Source organism: Esox lucius, chromosome 13, assembly GCF_011004845.1.
Source record: "Esox lucius isolate fEsoLuc1 chromosome 13, fEsoLuc1.pri, whole genome shotgun sequence".
Lineage (NCBI taxonomy): Eukaryota > Metazoa > Chordata > Actinopteri > Esociformes > Esocidae > Esox > Esox lucius.
The window spans coordinates 26,723,484-26,742,368 of record NC_047581.1 but is presented as its reverse complement, the minus strand read 5'-3'; the positions used below and the strand labels follow the sequence as shown (position 1 = coordinate 26,742,368).

Here is an 18,885-nt window from a genome sequence, read left to right as displayed (position 1 = left end):
ACAATCAGTTTCTTGCTGAAAATACATTTATTGGCTTTATTGATACCCATTAGGGTAATGATATATATTTAAATAATGATATTTAATTACAGACACAATTTCAAATGGACATCTGGTATTGTGACGGAGGTATCAGCAGAATTAGAGGTTGGAGTCTCATGGCTACAATGCTGTTAACCATTAGACCCACGCCTGGCCCGGTTCACCTGAGCTGAAGAACAATTAGCATTCTACTCAACATAGTAAAATCACCTAGGCATTAAACACATCAGACCAAAAGTAACCATGAATCCATCGAATCCAACACATTCCCGTTGAATATTAGCACCACACTAACACTGTAGAGGTGTGAAGGTACGCACTAGCATCGAGACGGTGTCATTCTCTTCTGACAACCATGCAACATCAGTAGCTACGTATTCATACAATGGTGTTTTCTGAACTCAGCATAAAGAAAATTTGCACATTTTGCCATCTGTGCTTTGTTAACATGAAACTTCTTAAAAATAAAATTACAAAACGTGTGTGATGACGTAGCGCAATCAAACATTCCTAGCGTTTTATGAACACCACAGGTGGTTTTATCAAAAACAGCTGTTGCATTAGATAGTGAGTAGATTATATATTTTTTGAGCACATCAAATATCATGTCAAAGTTATTGGAAAGTACATGCAGTCTCATGCTGAGCACTTTCACCACTCTGTGAAGATCATAGTAGTTAATATGTATTACAATAAATTACAAGTTTCCCCAAATCAGTGTGAGTATCACAGAACATAGTTACCACTTGAATGCAAGTTAACTTCAATATGTTGATTATTTTATCTGTAGTGGCATAAAAAAAACTGCAATGCTGAATTTCTAAAGGGGAAGTTAAACCTTTTAACTTATTTGTGCTGAGAAAATTGGTTGAATTGCACATTGTGTTATGAAAATGTGTCAAGGCATGTTAAAAAGAACTCCAGACCTACCAATATTAAGTCAGAACCTTATTCTGGTTACTAATTCTGCTTTTAAAAAAATTCTGTCATCAATCATTTCACTCATGCTGTTTACAACAACAATAAAAACATGCAATATTGATAGTGGATTTGGGGAATCAGCAGAGCAAAAATAAGGACAGAAATGTTCAAACCTATGGCAATACTATTTATATGCAACATTACTGGTAGTAAAACTGTGGATGGAAATTGAGTTACTGACAACAATATGTCAGTATTAGAAATACATTTTTTTAAAAATTCTTTTAAAATCAATAATACAACTAAAAAAATTCAAGGGCACTTAATAAACAATTGTGTACTACCAAAAAAAGATGCTGACTGACTTTGAAATTGCACATGGTTAGCTTTTGAAGGACAATTCTGACATGATAAATCATCTTTGATCTATGGTAGATCAATGTATCACTTAAATTAATGGGTAAATTGAATGTAATTTAATTCCACTGAAATGGGCCTTCAGTTAAAGCAGTCATTAGTGTGACTGCTGTCAGAAGGCTACACATCCAACCCCAAAGAAAAGCTTATGGAAATGTACTGGAACTGGCACATAATTCACATGAACTACATTTTACTTGGTACACAAACTGAGGCTTCGCTGTGAACACTCTTTTCGACACTGACTAAAACCCTGAAAACAAACCTGATCTCTTCTCTAATACAGCATTAGTGAAAAGCAATAGGAAGCTTTATAGAGTATTTGACAAAAAAGGCACATCCTCCAATCCATTCAATACATGTTTTTCCATTAATAATGTGAACTGGAAATAGTAAGGAGAAGTGATGGTCGCCTGTGATTACAGCAGTTTCATCAGTAACACGGAACCGCCGTTAGTTTCAGTTTCTGGTGGATGGAGGTTGAACTTCTGATAATGTTCTACTGGTTCCATGGGAGGAGTCAAAGCCCATCCAAGCCCTGGTACAGTATGTGAAATTATCTTTAAGTATTTATACCCAGTCCTGCACGGATCATCCAAAACATGTCCGAGCACAGCATGTCGTGTTCAGTGGATAGTTCTAGGGTGTCATTATTATCATGCCTAGCACATTAGTGAACAGCTAGCCCTGACCCTGAGAATTAGACAAGATTCTGTCATTGGCTTTATTGTTTAATCTAGTTACAAACAGAACGTACTGTAAGTGGCAGTGATGGACAGATACTGGTTATGCCCGGTCACATCCAACAGGCTGACTGAATTCCTGGGATTCCTGGGATGGGATGCTTAGCTCAGACGTATAGTTTAAGTGGGGGCGTCCATCGTGGCCAGCAGGTGGGAAATCTTTGCCCTCTGGGACGGGGTGATGGCCTGGCTCATATGGATGATGCAGTCCATGGCTACCTCAGGGTTGGCCTCCACCAGGCTGAGAGAGGACAAACAGTCCATACATATAACAGCATTGCTGGTGGCAGATAGCCAGCATACAGTGGGGCGAGTGTGTTGACATGGTTGATAAACACGCAACAAAAAAAAAAAGTGACAGTATGAAATGACTCAAATATTGACTATATATTTAGCATAGCTATTTTACTCTAAAAACTATTTAAATTTACTGTAAATCACATTCAGCTCAAATCGCTCAAGAAAATATATTTTGTTTAATAAAAACAAAACTTAAAAAGGAAAGTGGAAAAATAATGGACATCTGTTATTTTCAACCCAAATCTCCGTAAGGATAGGACACAAAGAACATGACATCTAGGTGCCCACAAAAAAAGGGCCCTTTCTACTAACATATATACATAAATTAGGAATAGAGGTTTAGGGGGTTATAATTAAAGGTCATGTTTAGATTTGGGGGGTTAGGGTTATGTTTAGGTTTAAGGAGCAAAATTATAGGCTTAGGGGATTCTCTTTCTCTGGGCAATTTTAATATAACATTTTATTTTGCATACAGTATAGTACTTACATGATTTGCTTAATGCAGTCATTTTAATCATTAACAAGGACAATTTCTCACTCAAGTAAATGCACATGTGTGTGTGTGTGTGTGTACCTGCGGATTTGTTTTAAGGCGTAGTCCCTCTTCAGGTACTTTATGTTCTCTCTGATGGTTGATCTCATACCGTCCTCTTTGGCCAAATGCTTCTTCAGCCAGTCCACCACCGCTTCATTGTTGTCCCAAAGGTAAGCCTGGGGATGGAGCACAGAACCTCATTAACCCACGCAAAACCTCAGTTAAAGACACAGAACCTCATTAAACCATGTGAAACCTCAGTTAAACACACAGAACCTCATTAAACCATGTGAAACCTCAGTTAAACACACAGAACCTCATTAACCCACGCAAAACCTCAGTTAAACAAACAGAACCTCATTAAACCACGCGAAACCTCAGTTAAACACAGAACCTCATTAAACCACATGAAACCTCAGTTAAACACACAGAACCTCATTAAACCATGCAAAACCTCATTAAACCACACAAAACCTCATTAAACCACACAGAACCTCATTAAACCACACAGAACCTCAGTTAAACACACAGAACCTCAGTTAAACACACAGAACCTCATTAAACCACGCGAAACCTCAGTTAAACACACAGAACCTCATTAAACCACATGAAACCTCAGTTAAACACACAGAACCTCATTAAACCATGCAAAACCTCAGTTAAACACACAAAACCTCGTTAAACCACACAAAACCTCATTAAACCACACAGAACCTCAGTTAAACACACAGAACCTCAGTTAAATACACAGAACCTCAGTTAAATACACAGAACCTCAGTTAAACACACAGAACCTCATTAAACCACGCAAAACCTCAGTTAAACAAACATAACCTCATTAAACACAATGGATAGGAGTGGAATAGACTGTGTGAACGGTGGAATTTGCCTCCGGGTACCTCTTGCAGTAACCCCCCATCATGATGTTTAGACGACTTGGGTCTACTGCCACGACCAGAAGAACGGAGACATTCCACTGTGACTCACCTGGACCGTTCCCTCTGTCTCCACGAACCAGCGGCGCAGCATCGACTGGATGTGTCCGTCACTCAGCTCCGGGTTAGCCTGCAGGACCTCGGCCTTCACCACGCTTTCCAGCAGAAGGCGCCGCAGACGCCAGTAGAAGAAGCTCCGCACATTCTTCCAGTCCAGGATGTCCTGCATGCAGCAGGAGGATTTAGAGGGAGGGACACTAACACCACGTTTACATTAGCAGGTACAGAATAGGTCGAGGCATCACACGTGAATCTCCAGCCTGTCCATGTTCTCCCCTGGGTCTTCCTGATTCAGCTCTGCAGGGTAAAACCAGGCTCTGGAACGGGCCATCTTTAGACTGACAGTCATAATGGAGTGTTGCTTTAGAACACAAGAGGAAAGTGGTTCCTTACTGTGATGGCGCCCTTCTCCTGCATTCGACCGGGTGTGTCGTGGAGCTCCACAAACTGCACTGCCACCTGGTGGTAGATGGGCAGTAGGAACTCCTCCCTGGCCCTCAGCTTGGCATCCAGGTCTAGCCGCTGTTTGTCCGTCAGCTCTGGTGTACCTACGCAGTCAAGAGGTTTTATTGGCCAGTGTCTCCAGGGTCGTGTTCGTTAGGACGTGGTGCAGTCAAAAATACTTTACAGTGAAAAGTGAAAAAGCAGATGTGTTGAGGTAAACCTGGTGCGTTTCCAGATTATCCTGACGCATTTCAGGCCACATACTAATAATATATAATACTATAATAAGAATTCATAATATAATAATACTCATAACAATAATACTATTACTAATAATAATCTATAATAATTTACATGACCCAGTTTTACTTAGAAGGGTTGTTGAACCGTTGTGACTCAACACATGGCAAACATAAATCTATTGTTATAATATAATAAAACATGATTTCTATTGGGCATGAGGCAGAAGACAACAGGTAATGTTGTAGAAGTTCACCAAGCTGTTCAGCCAGACTGGAGTAGACAGAGTCGGTCCGGCGCATAGTCTTCAACAGGTCCTTCCTGCGATACTTGATTTCAACCGTCCCCTCTGCCTCGAGCACACCCCCTCTGAGAGGGAGAGGAGAAAAGGAGGAGGGGACAGGATATGAATGAGAGCTCATTCAAATCACACAGAATCTTCTCTCCGGAACAAATGTATAAAGGCATCAATATTTGAGATAAGGAAAAACAATATTGACAGACCTTTTTACACTGTCAGAAGGCTTTACTATAAATGTGTCAGTTTGCTTTAATGCCGGAATCTGCTACCAAATAATTAAACTGACATCATACTTCAGAGAATGAAATGTCCTAATGCCAAATACTTCTTACTACTATAAACTTTCAAAATCGAGCACAACAATTCCCCTCTCGACAGAAGTAGAAAGGCCCACCTGCTCTCCCTGTCGGCATAGAGCTCCATGCACAGAGGGTTTATGGTGGGGTCAATCACGACCCAGGACCCCCCTCTCAGCTCGGCGTGGGGCGGGATGTAGATCAACACGGGCTGGCGGAACTGCCGCAGGCCATCCACAATGTAGGCCCCAAACTTCAACACCTGGTCATACATGTCTAAGGAAGAGCGAGTGAGAAACAGACACTCAGTCATGGCCCAGTGTGTACGCTGTTTACACATGTTTCTGCAGCCGTACACTTTTGGTAGTCAGAGCTAGGTAAAAAAAAATAATGACTTGACATTTTTTAAATACTTCAACATTTATTTCAATCTGTCAAAGAGGCTTTCTTTGGCCTCTTGGGGCATATCCATTTATGCCACTTTAACAGGCAAGCTCAAAAAAGCACAGTGTGAAGTATTTCATGTGATTTCAAATAGTGTTTCCGTAAAGCCAGGTCAGTACCCTTCATTCCGCCAGAGAATCCTCTCCAGTTGGCGAACACCATCAGAGGAAGCCGCTCACGGTTGAAGTCGTGGATGACCTGGGCTGTCTTGAAGGCCGAATCAGGGAACCACACCTGGCCGGCTTGTTGGACCAGCTAAGAGACAGAGACACACGGAGGGCTGTTAGATTACCGCAGCTGGCGTGGGAGTCTGGCTTGCCTTATCAGATCATGTTTCGCTTTTGGAGATGATGAAAAGCCTCAGACTGAATTAATAATGGCTTACTGGCGTGTCCCTTTGAGGTCTGTGGCATAATCCATCATTCAATCACACAACCTACAATGAGTACACAAAGCCACCTACTCTGGCCTCCGAGTCCAAGTTGGCTGGATCGGCCGGGATAGCAACCTCAACGGTGCGTGTTTCCACAGCGATGACACCGATGGGAATCCCTCCTAACCTGTGGCGTTCATTATTACACGTCAGAAACATCTCAGTTATTACCATATCCTGCCGGTAAAAAGCTGTTTGAGCCTTTATAATGTAATTTAATAACATTTAAAGTATCTCCCTCTATGGCTGCTAATTAGTTTGGATTATTGGAAAATTATTAAGTCATAAAAAGTCATAAATGCTTCATGAAGCATTTCGCCCTCAGCCTTAAGTATTACCCTTATGTCTTGTGTAACCAATTCCTAACAGAATTACGGTGTTACAGGTTTCAGTCATGTGTTGAATCCACTCACCTGGCTCTGCCCACCACCACTGTCTGGGCCCAAGACCCCAACACCTCCATGAATGAACCGTGGTCACAGAATCCACTCAGCCAGCCTCCCTTCACAGCTAAACACAACAGACCCAGTTTCCTCCACAGTGAAGTGCATCACTTGTGTCGAGTGCACATTGAAGACATTTTGTTCTGTTATACGGTACACTAACACAATAGATCTACAACAACCGGCCAACACATCCACGTCTGTCAACTGCGGGGTGGCGGAAACAGAACCCGGGCTGAGCTAAGAGGATTATGTACGCTGCAGTGCGTGTCTCACTGGGGTGGGGCCTCCCGGCCAGGAGCCAGCGGGGGTCATACGGAGCCTTGGTGGGGGTGAACTCGATCTCCCTCTCCACAGGGTCTTTGGGCGTGATCATCGGCACCGGCGAGTGCTTGTTCTGAAACCAGAGACGAACAGTTCTGAGATCTCCTACCCGGGGGGTTGGACAGCGGAATACGACCGCGTAGAGGACACCTGCAGCAGAAGTGCTGAACTAGGGTCAGATGTGTCCGTTTGGCCGAATGGACAGGGCAGACCTGATCGCAGACCAGCATCTCGGAGAAGCTTTATGACTATGGGCTCAGATGTGGGATAAGGTCAGGACTGTGTTCCATTCATCTGACCTACCTTTGGCATATAGGAGAGCCATTGCAGAATGGTGAAAACTCCCTCAAAGTCATCCGGCACAGTAGTGTGACTCACTCCATTGTTGTGCATGATCTGAACCCCTCCCAGCTGGTTATTAGAGGTGTACACCTCACGGCCCAGAACCTGGAACACACAGCCGGATAGTTATTCTGGGTTTTCTCCTTGGAAATGTCCCCTGGCGTGAGTCCAAACACTAAACTGAAGGAGGCACCTTGTTGAGCGCTCCAGCCCCAGTCAGGATAATGTGGGAGTTTTCCACCTGAATAACCCTCTGCCCCAAACGCACCAGATACGCCCCGATCCCAATGGCCCGGCACGTCACCTGCAGAAACCAGGACACAAGAGGGTATTGAACCAAGCCGGGTGGCACGGTAGGTCCCGGCCCAAACGCTGGGGTGTCTGACCCCACACAAATAGATGCGTGCGTTTGTCTCTGTACAGCGTGTTGGGTGGATGTGACGGGTCTTCCTGACCATGCTGATGGTGATGATCTCGTCGTAGGCCTGGGACGTCTCCCCGGCGATGGTTCCCGATCCTCTGAGGTTCTCTACCCCCAGACCGTCCTCGGTGCCGATAATGTCTGTGATGATGTACCTACAGCCCAGCCAGTGGGCGGGGAGAAAGAGAGTCAGCCAATCGCTGGGAGAACAAACGGTTGGTCGGATGCCTCAGTTGATGAAGGAACAACTAGCCCCTAGTCAGGGATGCGGTTGTGCGTGCGCGTTCTACCTGGACTCTCCGCCCTCCTCCACGTGGTGGCAGTGAACGGCGCTGGTGGAGCTGATGCGGGTGTAGTCCTGCGGCGTCAGGTACAGATACTTGAACCCCTAAAGGTGGAGACAATCGTCAGTGGTCAAGGAGGTCGGCTACCACAGGGCAGATTGGGATACCACCATGGTGACAGCCTGTCACCAATCCCCAGCCACAGCATCAGTCCCCAGCCACAGCATCAATCCCCAGCCACAGCATCAATCCCCAGCCATTCGTCCGACCACCAGACTGTTTCCCCCCACATCATTGCTTCCCTTCTAGCTCCCACCTAGTTCCGGTTTTGAATGAGCTTTAGATATAGTGGTATTAGTTTGGCTTACGTAAACAGTACACTACACTGAGGACCTTATTTTTAAATTAAAGATATTATTTGGGGGGTGTTTTGACACTTCATTGAAATAGTAAATGACAAAAGGTGTACAGATCGGAGACAGGGGTTGAAGGGGTTGGAGTGCGGGGAGTCGAACCCTGGTCTCTGGTGGGAGGGGGATGATATGATAATATCACCTTGTAAGGGTCCTGGGGGTCGATCCAGGCCACCTGGAACATGTGTCGTATCTCTTCGGCCAGGCCGATGCGCGCCCCGCTGTTGGCCGAGATGTAGATGCGTGGAATGCCTTCGGCCCGGGCCAGCTCTGATGCCCGCAGGAACAGCTGGTCCTCCTGGGGCCCAAACGAGCCAATCATGTGGGTGATGTCGTTGCAGATGACGATGATCTCACGGCCCGTGGGATACTCTGGGGTCTTCATCCGCATCCGGAAGGCCACCATTCCCACCTGGGAGAAAGGAGAAGGGGAAACAGGATCGCCATGGGTCTTTGGGGGGTTTTGGGGCTACGCTTATCTCTGTTCTAGTTCCTTCCAGTCCATGTAAACATCTTATGGGTTTTACATCATTGTCTCCAGGCAAGCGGTTCATCTGCACCAGCCGGTCCTGCGAGTCCAACACCAGCTCTGTGCAAATAAGCACATCTTCAGGGTAACTTTCCCCGGGACCCCACAGCTTAAAGAGGGCCTAGCAGACAAACATAAAAAAAAAGACATTGGTTGAAAACCGAAAAGACAAAGGATCGGGTATCAGAAAACATTTCTGGTCACAGAGAGACAGTGTCCCCCCACCTGTCGGAACATCTCCGGGAAGTCGTAGGCGTAGGTGGTGCCGAGGCTCTGGGCCTGGAAGCGTTTAGACTGCAGCAGGTCCTTGGTCACATAGGGGTGGTTGATGAGCATCCCGTGAAGAGGGCCCTGCTTGTCCCCGTAAGACTGGAACATGATCTGGAGTTCACAGGGGAACCAGAGGTCAGCTGCAACTCATTTTACAAAACTGATGGCAAAACTTAAAAAATAGATGGACATAAACAATGAATTTCTCTGGCTATGGCGTTGAGCGCCAATCTGTGTGACAAGTCAAGAAAGCCCATGTCCCGGGCACCAGCCTGGTTATACAGCTCTCCCAGATCCATCTACCTGTCTCGTTGTGGGGTCAGTGACCTCCTTGTACAGGCTGATGTCCAGGTAGTACCCGGACTCGTTGGTAAGGAACAGGCGGATGGGGATGGCGGTTCCTGTGGGCGTCAACCGGATGTTGATCTTCAGTTCGGCCTGGAGGACCCGGAGCTTCCACAATCTGCTGCCGTACCGCATCACCATGGAGCGCACGGACTCCTCAATCTACAGAGGAAAGAAGGGATCAGTCACTGAGTGGTATCACAAACTCCTCAATCTACACAGGAAAGAAGGGATCAGTCACTGAGTGGTATCACAGACTCCTCAATCTACAGAGGAAAGAAGGGATCAGTCACTGAGTGGTATCACAGACTCCTCAATCTACAGAGGAAAGAAGGGATCAGTCACTGAGTGGTATCACAGACTCCTCAATCTACAGAGGAAAGAAGGGATCAGTCACTGAGTGGTATCACAAACGGCCTCCTTCATATACTCATTAAGATGTAACATGAATCATTTCCTAAGTGGGGTCGGCTTTGTTCTGTCCCATAAGGTCAGTTCTGGCTCAGAAGCGCCCATGGAAGAAAAGGTTCTGCATAGTCCATTTAAATATGGGATATTTAAACTATAAGATATAAGAGGATGTGGTATATGACCAATATACCTTATTTCTGCTAAGAGCCTGGATACAGAAGTGGAGAGAAGTGGAGGTCTAAACAGATTAACGCAGAGTAAAAGTGTTTTGTCATACCTGTGGTGTACAGTGACATATGGTGTTTTGTCATACCCGTGGTATATAGTATCATACAGTGTTTTGTCATACCCATGGTATATAGTATCATACAGTGTTTTGTCATAACCGTGGTATATAGTATCATACGGTGTTTTGTCATACCCGTGCTATATAGTATCATACAGTGTTTTGTCATACCCGTGGTATATAGTATCATACAGTGTTTTGTCATACCCGTGGTATATAGTATCATACAGTGTTTTGTCATACCCATGGTATATAGTATCATACAGTGTTTTGTCATATCCATGTTATACAGTATCATACAGTGTTTTGTCATACCCGTGGTAAAGTGTCATATGGTAAGTGTTTTGTCATACCCATGGTATATAGTATCATACAGTGTTTTGTCATAACCGTGGTATATAGTATCATACGGTGTTTTGTCATACCCGTGCTATATAGTATCATACAGTGTTTTGTCATACCCGTGGTATATAGTATCATACAGTGTTTTGTCATACCCGTGGTATATAGTATCATACAGTGTTTTGTCATACCCATGGTATATAGTATCATACAGTGTTTTGTCATATCCATGTTATACAGTATCATACAGTGTTTTGTCATACCCGTGGTAAAGTGTCATATGGTAAGTGTTTTGTCATACCCGTGGTATACACTGTTATATGACACAGCTTAAAGCATTCAGGGTTGAAACCGGTTTATAGAAGTACTAATCAATCACTTAGCTATGCACATGCCAGAGAGAAGCTAAGGGACAAGGCCCACTGACCTTGGATGGATCCATGATTACGGTGGGGACAAAGTTGAGGAAGATGTGGTTGCAGTCAGTGCGCACATTAGTGTTGCTGAAGGCGACCTCCAGCTCATCCATGGCCTCCAGGAGAAGACGCTCACCTTCATTCTGCAAGTACTCAAAAGAGGCTTCCTGGAAGAGGGAGTTATAAAGAGAAAATACTCCAGAATTAGAGTGATAAGAAATTCTCCAATATAGCAGTAATAAGCCTCCAATATAGAGTTAATAATAGGTATACATGGAAGCCAAATCTTTGGAAAAGTGGAGTTAAAAGAGGAGTTAAAACCTCTCTCCACCCTTGACCGTGTGTAGCATTGTCACCAGCCCCCTGTACCTTGGTAATGAGGTCAGAGTGGCGGATGATGGCTCGAATGAAGAAGCGGTAGTCGGTGACCTCGGCACCCTCCTGCACACGAGCTGCACCAAGGTACAGGTGCATCTTGTGGTTGGCACAGGGCACGGCTGTCAGGTCAAAGTTACGCAAGCGGTTCAGCTCCAACTGGAAGGCCAGAGCAGGCTCTAGGTTTCTGTAGATACGGTCCTCCTGGAACTGGGAAAGAAAGAAAAAAGGGAGTAACCTTGTGTTTAAAGTTGTTCAGGTTTAAGATCAGTTTACTGGGAAAAATATTTTGTAAAAAAATGTTTTACCCCATCTCTGGCTCTGAAAGTGAAGAATTTGGGAAATTCCCTCTGGTAAAAATCAAAGAGGAAGATAATATCAGTCTCCATGCATAATAAGTGGGCAGAAACATGGACTACAGGAACTTGTCCAACAAGGAAGACTAATTTCCGTTTTCAATGAAAAAACATTCTGCTATGAACCGCACGGATATAACAATGCTTTTAAAATAAAATAATAGTCAGGGTTTGGGTCAATTGCATTTTTATATAAAATAAAATATTTCAAATCCAATTTCCTCTCATAAATGTTTTTTGGGAAATTAGTACACCTAATTGACTGGTTCTGAAATGGACCTTAAAAAAAAATACATATTGTATGATGATATTATGTTAAATATTAAATTAACAGATTAATTGCGAGTGAATACTACGAATAACAGTAACAAATTGCACTAATATTCTAGATAATATTCAGCAAGAGCAAAGGGAATTTCAAATGTTTTGTAGAAACGTCTTACCCTCTGTGCTATTAAAAACGTGATTCTTCGTATGCCGTGCTCAAAAAGTACAACTTTCTGTAATAACAAATGATCACATCAAGTACCACAGCTGAATCCAAAATTACACTTCAGTCAAATGTTAACAAGGTACTAAGTAAAATAATAACATTTACAAGAATGAATTTCAAACAATGACACAGTTTTTCCCTCTTATTGTAATATAAATGGCGTCCTGCCACTGCTAAATGTGAAGGACCACCACAGAAAAACTATATTTTTATGAAATAAAATGTTTCCCCCCAAGCTGAGAGCAGTTAACCATAGCACGTAGTTGACTATTGCACAGGCATCAGAGGAGTGCAACAACGTCCTGCACCCGACGTTCGGATATCAAGATTGAGTGAGGTCAAATAAAGTAATGGCTGTGTCTGTGCACGAGCACGTTTGTGTTGAACTGTCAGTAAGTGGCTGTGACACTGATTTAAAGAAGGTAGCCATCGTCTGAGCGACAACCAAATGTAAGAAGAAAGCTAACTATTCAACTGTCACAACTGGATAGCTACAATAGATTAGCTTCAAGTTGGAAAACAGAGATTCAGCAACAATAAGACCTCCGGTTTTTGTATTTTGCCTTCAAAATAAAAAGGTCTACTGTGAAATTTTTTGGCGGAGATGGCAGTCGCCATCTTGGCATCGCGTCACTCTGCCTAATTCCTGGATAGCAAAAAATGGGCAAAGAGGTGGGGTGTGGGCGCAGCTGAGGTGCTTTGCTGCTGAAACAACGGCCACCTAGCACAACATTACTAAGTTAGCAAAGGCTAAGAAGCTACGCTAAATGCTACTGGTATGCTACTCTGCGTTGCTAGCCGGCTGTTGGTAGCCAGTCACCGTAACGTTACCAGTTTACATTTGAGGCAAGTTAACCTGAAACTACACAACAAAACGTAAATGCTTAAAATGCTTCAGCATTTCTTTAAGATATAAAAGGTGGTAATTTTGCAACTTTTGTCAAGATGATAGACAAAAAAAATAGGTAGAGACTTGTAGGTTATATATACAAAGGGGGAACTGTCACAAAGGGGGAAATAAGCAATATACACCAAAACCACTTTTTGAACCAGGCTGTAAACATGTTTATTTCTGCTGTCAAGTTGGGCATTTTGCCATAGAGATCTATGGAGATTGCTCCCGTTTGCAGCCAGCCTCAAGTGGCCATTTGATGAATTTTCTCGAAAATAAAACTCTGAGGTGTGTCAATAGTCTATATAGTGTCTACAGTGCATATTGTGTATATTCTCAAAAGAAAAATCATGTGGGAAAAATATAAAAGGAAAAATTACAAAATTACTATTAAAATAACTTTACATAAAGAATATTATAAGGTGGACAACACTGAGAAATGCTTAGAGTTTAAGTTTAGAGAACATATCGAATATAAAAAAAAATTATGCTGGCGTGTTGGCAACCCCAAACACTGACAACTTGTCTTCTCCCTTTCCCTTACCGAACCAGATCAGAATGGTATTAGTCTACACGGAACATTTGTAGGTTTACAGTGGGGGGATATAATACGATCAGTAATGTTAGCCTAAGAGTTCGGGGAATGAAAAGTGCAGCTGACCTTAGACTGGGAGAAGGTAGCGAAGGCTGTGACCAAGGCATCGTCGTCCTCTGTGTCTGCCAACTTGATGGACACATTGATGATGTGGATGGGGTTCTCCCTCATGTTCTTTAGCAGCACAGGGAAAGATCTTGAGAAATCTTAACCATCCCCTCGTATATATCTCATAAAATTTATATTATATGACGAACATTTCATATCTCATTAAGCCACACAAATCCTTATTATCAGACAAACAAATAATGAACTTCATCAACTAAAACCAGAGTGTGCAAAAAATATAACAGACCCATAATTAACGGCCACTGGCCGTTTTAATAGTTAATTGGCCATTTGTGAATGACATTGATACAGTTAAACTGACTAACGTTTCTTACAAAGTTTACCTCCACCACAAATAGCGGCTATGTATTGCATTTGCCACAGGCCATTTTAACAGCGTTTTAGCCAGTAATAAGCTGTACCAGTATCTAGTTACTTACTGGAATCTTCTTTCACGGCAAAACAACATACTTTTTTCTTCAATTCGTGAATGACATTTATACAATAACAATCAATAAAGGCGATGATAAATAACTTTTCATCAAGTGAAAAGACGAGAGAATCGTGGAATCTACCAGAAATGACTAATACATGTTGTTGCTCTCAATAGATGCAAACTTTGGTCTTCCACATGAGAGGCACTGTCTTTAACCACAACGCCGCGGCATTACACGTTTCAGCAGTCGCTAAACTCCATTGAGGATTTTGTTAAACTGACTAACGTTTCTTATTAAGTTTACCTCCACCATAGCGTCTATGAACTGTATTGCTTTTGCCACTGGCTGTTTTAACAGCTTATTAGCCAGTAATAGGCTTACTAGTATCTACTAACTTCCTAGGAATAATCCTGGGAATTAAGCAATTGCTAGCGAGACTGAAGATGAACTATTCCATGCCAGAAACAGTCGCAATATAACCGTAAACAGTTTCAGTTAAGGCTTACTATAACATAACTACATTGTTAAGCCAACAAATGTATTTGTCTACCCTGACCCAAAACAAATGCACGGATGTGTACTCCGAAACAGAAACAGTCGCAATATAACCGTGAACTGTTTTATTTCAGACTTACTATAATGTAGATACTGAAGGTTATATCCAGTATCTGAAGTTTTCGTCTATACGGAATAATTCATAAAGCGTACTTCGCTTTGCCTGCGAGGAGATACGAACTCAGGACCTATAGTTCACAAGTCCACTTCTCTAACCACTACGCTATTTAAAAAGTATTCAGTCAGTCACTCAGTAAGAGACATTCGCTCTTCTTAGCTGGCTCCACTTACGCAGTCCAGCAATCTTTTGCCACAAGAACTGCAGGATATTAGCCTGAAAACAGTTACATTCTCTGCAAATATTTTTTCCCACACCAAAACCCGAATTTGTCAGCCTAAAAGAAAAACAACAGCCATTGCCACACTAAAAGTAAGTACTCTTTTGTTAGCCAGGAAAAAATATTATAGTTCGGTGTTTTTAGGGATCTCCTTGTTGTTCAAGAACACCATCAAAGGAAAAAGTTCTGTGAAAACATTTTAACATGATCCCAACACATAGTGACTTGCCTTGCAGCTGTCTTCTTCATAGAGGCCAGAGCAGGCTTCAGAGAACAGCGGGCTTTCCATGAGCGGATCGGCAAAGCTGGAAAGGACCTCGTCAAAGTTCCTGCGCACACACACCCAGCAGATGGATGCACACATCGGGTCAGGGACAAGGCTTGCTGCTATCCCAGAATGTGCAATCTAGACACCTTAGAGCTGAGAGCTCTGTGGTTTTCACCTTTTGAAGTCGTCGAAACACTGGAAGGCTACCATAGCACCCATGCGCTGACAGGGGGGAGAGAGTTCCCCTTCCAGGAAGAGTTCGCTCCCCTGCCGCCTCATCTCAAACTGCCCTGCGCTGTTCACCAGCATTGACAGCCTGAGGGGAGGAAGGACATTAGTTACTTCGGTACGTTCAGTCAAGGTTGGAGGTGGATTTGCTCCAGCAGTAGGCAGGGTGAATAGCATCACCACAAATGAGTGTAATGTAACTGGTAATGAACTGAGTGTTACACCATACGTACCTGTTTCGGAATTAACAACGTCTTGGCTCACTAAACACTTTACTAAAACTTTCAATAGTACAAATTATTGTCTGATTGTGTTTACTTGGATGGTATGAATTTTTTTGGGGATTGAAGGTGGTGTGGGCAGATTACTAGAGTGGACTAATTCATTTAAAATTTGCCACTGTCACACAGAATAAGGTTTTAAAAAGAAACATTGCTTAAATTAGATAAAAATTACTAAATGTGCTTCCAAAAAGCTACTCTGCGAACGTTGAAAACGGCACAAAAGGATTTAGAGAAAAATAAGGACATATTATAAAAGAACCTTCTGAAGAGGTGAAAGGTTTCCAAAAATTAAGAGACGGGCAAAAGCAACACATTCAGCCATGCATTGCTAGAAGACATACACAGAGAGGCCAGACTGCTAGACAGATCGCCTGGAAGGAGGAGCTGTACTCTACCTGTTCAGAGTAGGGCTGCTCCCTCTGAAATCAGATCATGGACAGGTGAATGTTAGCAGTAGATAGTAATATCAGTAGACCTGGACTCTCTTCCTGGACATTTAAAAGCATTCTTATTCATTTTAAGGCTATTTCAAAGCTATAGCTTTGCATACATTAATAATCACTCTAAAAACCCTTCCCAAAACAGCTTTCGGTCTTGTTATTTCTCTACTGTGTATGATTGAGATCGATTGTGATCCATCTGGTAGCCATCACAAAACCTGATTACTAATAGAACAGGAGTGTGCAGAGGGATCAAACAGTCATTTTCCTGGTTTGTGGAATCGTAGCATCGGTATCTTGAAAGCAATCTGATACCAATCCAAATTGTCTGTTCAGATCTTTGCCCCAATATTAAGGGTTTGTCCCAAATGGGAAAGAGTTAGGGGATTGTCAGGAAGAACAGATATGGGTCTACTGCCCTATCCAAAACAAAGCTGCACACAAGACTGTGCCATGTGAAGTGGTTAAACGGGCTTGTTAGTGCTCCCAGTAAAGGGATAGAAAAACACGTTTGAATCACAAGGGAATTGCTCGCATGTTGTTTGGGAGTAAAGGGCGACATGAGCAAGTTAATTAGAACCAGAGTAATACTGAACTGCAGAGAGACAGTATGAATTTTAATTTTAAAAAAATAAAAAAATAAAATAAACATTTCAGATAGGCTCATTATTAACTAAGACACAATAAATGTCCATTCACACCGCTCGACCATAATTACAGCCTTTGCTGTGAATAGCAAATCATAAATAACCAATTATAAAGAACCGGCAATAGAAACCATGGATTGTATGTCGCAACTATCAAAATAGCAATATAACACCAGGGTTTGGAGATAATAATAATGTCCCGCGCTTCATCCGGTACAGACGTGCTTTGTGACGCTGGCAGAGAGCTGCCGCCGTCAGTGGCTGGTTACCTGTTGGGGTGGGACGAGGGTAACATGAACTGGAAGTCCACGGCACACGTCCCGTCCTGCAGCTGGCGATGCTGGAGGCTGTTCAGCTCATAAGCGATGTAGCCCCTGCGCACATACACCTAGACGAAATGGACAGCAGGGGCGTGAACCTGACGGGGAGACCGGTCGGAAATGATCCGCATCATCACAAAGCCAAATCAGATTCCCCTGCGGGTTTGCCGTGCTCACCTCCAGGGCAGCCATGCACACCACCCGGTTAGAGTGGTAGAAGAAATTGGGCAGCACGTCGAAGATGGAGGTCTCAGAGAGTATGAGTTTCTGCCATGGGAAACGGCAGTATTATCGGTTAGATCTGGCGGAAGTCTTACCCAAAGAAACGCCGCTTCGGGTAAATAAGAGAACGTTTGATGCTCACTTTCAGGTTTTCCGGACAAAACTGGTGTCCGTACATGTCAATGGCAGACAGAAAGATAGATTCCACCTGGTTGTGCCTCAGTTCATAAGAGGGCAGATGGGAAGCGATCAAAACCTGCAAAATACACACATTTCCATCAATTTACTTTATTATGACACAAAATGCATCCAAGTCACTACCATCGATCACTTTGCTAGACTGACTGGAGGTTTCCCCAAACTGACTGAGATCCTGCCAGACTGACTGACTGACTGACTGACTGGAGGTTTCTCCAAACTGACTGAGATCCTGCCAGACTGACTGACTGGAGGTTTCCCCAAACTGACTGAGATCCTGCCAGACTGACTGACTGGAGGTTTCCCCAAACTGACTGAGATCCTGCCAGACTGACTGACTGACTGGAGGTTTCCCCAAACTGACTGAGATCCTGCCAGACTGACTGACTGACTGGAGGTTTCCCCAAACTGACTGAGATCCTGCCAGACTGACTGACTGACTGGAGGTTTCCCCAAACTGACTGAGATCCTGCCAGACTGACTGACTGACTGGAGGTTTCCCCAAACTGACTGAGATCCTGCCAGACTGACTGACTGGAGGTTTCCCCAAACTGACTGAGATCCTGCCAGACTGACTGACTGGAGGTTTCCCCAAACTGACTGAGATCCTGCCAGACTGACTGACTGACTGGAGGTTTCCCCAAACTGACTGAGATCCTGCCAGACTGACATCTTACCAGGCTGAGTGACTGTGTGACTGACTGGAGGCTTTCCCAAACTAAGTTCCAGCCAGACTGACTGAGTAGTGCAGAAGTTAATTCAGCAAACAGTTCCAAAACGTACTTGTCTGGCACGCAGGGCCACCTTGCAGTTCTCAATCTTGTTGAGCTGCGTGAGCTCTTTCAGGATGGCCATCAATTCGTCTGCGAGTGTTGGGTCCCGCCCACAGAGCTGATCCTTAACATCACATATAACCAACTCCCTTTTAGCATAGTTAAGGCATAAAACATGACAATGAACCGCAAATAACAGAAAACTAATTGACATGTTCACTGAATATGACCAGAATACATTATTCTAGGCAGGTGCGAATTAATAATGAAAAAAATACGAATCTAGCGCAGGGACAGGTTGCAGGTTGTTTTGGTCAACGTGTCAAATATAACAGAATCACCTGGGCAACGCAGGTTCCTCCGTAAGCTTCATTTCACTGTCCTTTGTCAAGTGTAGGAATAGCTGCATGTGTGTGCGC

The 18,885-nt window shown here is 43.5% G+C and overlaps 1 protein-coding gene across 5 annotated transcripts in view; it reads right to left on the bottom strand.

Moving 5' to 3' along the window:
- Positions 1-12: 12 nt before the first annotated feature.
- acacb (acetyl-CoA carboxylase beta) overlaps positions 13-18,885 on the bottom strand; it is a 37,845-nt gene continuing 18,972 nt past the window's right edge. For 3 of the 5 annotated variants that reach the window (XM_010876742.3, XM_010876744.4, XM_010876745.4), the window contains 30 exons: positions 18,477-18,590; positions 17,638-17,751; positions 17,451-17,540; positions 17,223-17,341; positions 16,262-16,285; positions 15,530-15,670; positions 15,316-15,415; positions 13,715-13,822; positions 12,112-12,168; positions 11,621-11,662; positions 11,307-11,522; positions 10,949-11,104; positions 9,441-9,644; positions 9,093-9,248; positions 8,866-8,988; positions 8,481-8,750; positions 7,932-8,029; positions 7,676-7,796; positions 7,414-7,524; positions 7,182-7,325; positions 6,831-6,951; positions 6,525-6,621; positions 6,142-6,238; positions 5,798-5,933; positions 5,333-5,510; positions 4,894-5,006; positions 4,347-4,501; positions 3,946-4,116; positions 2,998-3,134; positions 13-2,364 (listed from right to left, as the gene is read on the bottom strand). In XM_010876742.3, coding sequence (XP_010875044.2) covers positions 2,244-2,364; positions 2,998-3,134; positions 3,946-4,116; positions 4,347-4,501; positions 4,894-5,006; positions 5,333-5,510; positions 5,798-5,933; positions 6,142-6,238; positions 6,525-6,621; positions 6,831-6,951; positions 7,182-7,325; positions 7,414-7,524; positions 7,676-7,796; positions 7,932-8,029; positions 8,481-8,750; positions 8,866-8,988; positions 9,093-9,248; positions 9,441-9,644; positions 10,949-11,104; positions 11,307-11,522; positions 11,621-11,662; positions 12,112-12,168; positions 13,715-13,822; positions 15,316-15,415; positions 15,530-15,670; positions 16,262-16,285; positions 17,223-17,341; positions 17,451-17,540; positions 17,638-17,751; positions 18,477-18,590 — 3,834 coding nt within the window. In that variant the 3' untranslated portion in view covers positions 13-2,243. Of the gene's footprint in view, positions 2,365-2,997; positions 3,135-3,945; positions 4,117-4,346; positions 4,502-4,893; positions 5,007-5,332; positions 5,511-5,797; positions 5,934-6,141; positions 6,239-6,524; positions 6,622-6,811; positions 6,952-7,181; positions 7,326-7,413; positions 7,525-7,675; positions 7,797-7,931; positions 8,030-8,480; positions 8,751-8,865; positions 8,989-9,092; positions 9,249-9,440; positions 9,645-10,948; positions 11,105-11,306; positions 11,523-11,620; positions 11,663-12,111; positions 12,169-13,714; positions 13,823-15,315; positions 15,416-15,529; positions 15,671-16,261; positions 16,286-17,222; positions 17,342-17,450; positions 17,541-17,637; positions 17,752-18,476; positions 18,591-18,885 lie in introns of those variants that run through there. The other 2 variants (XM_010876743.3, XR_002197667.3) reach the window with 2 other exon arrangements.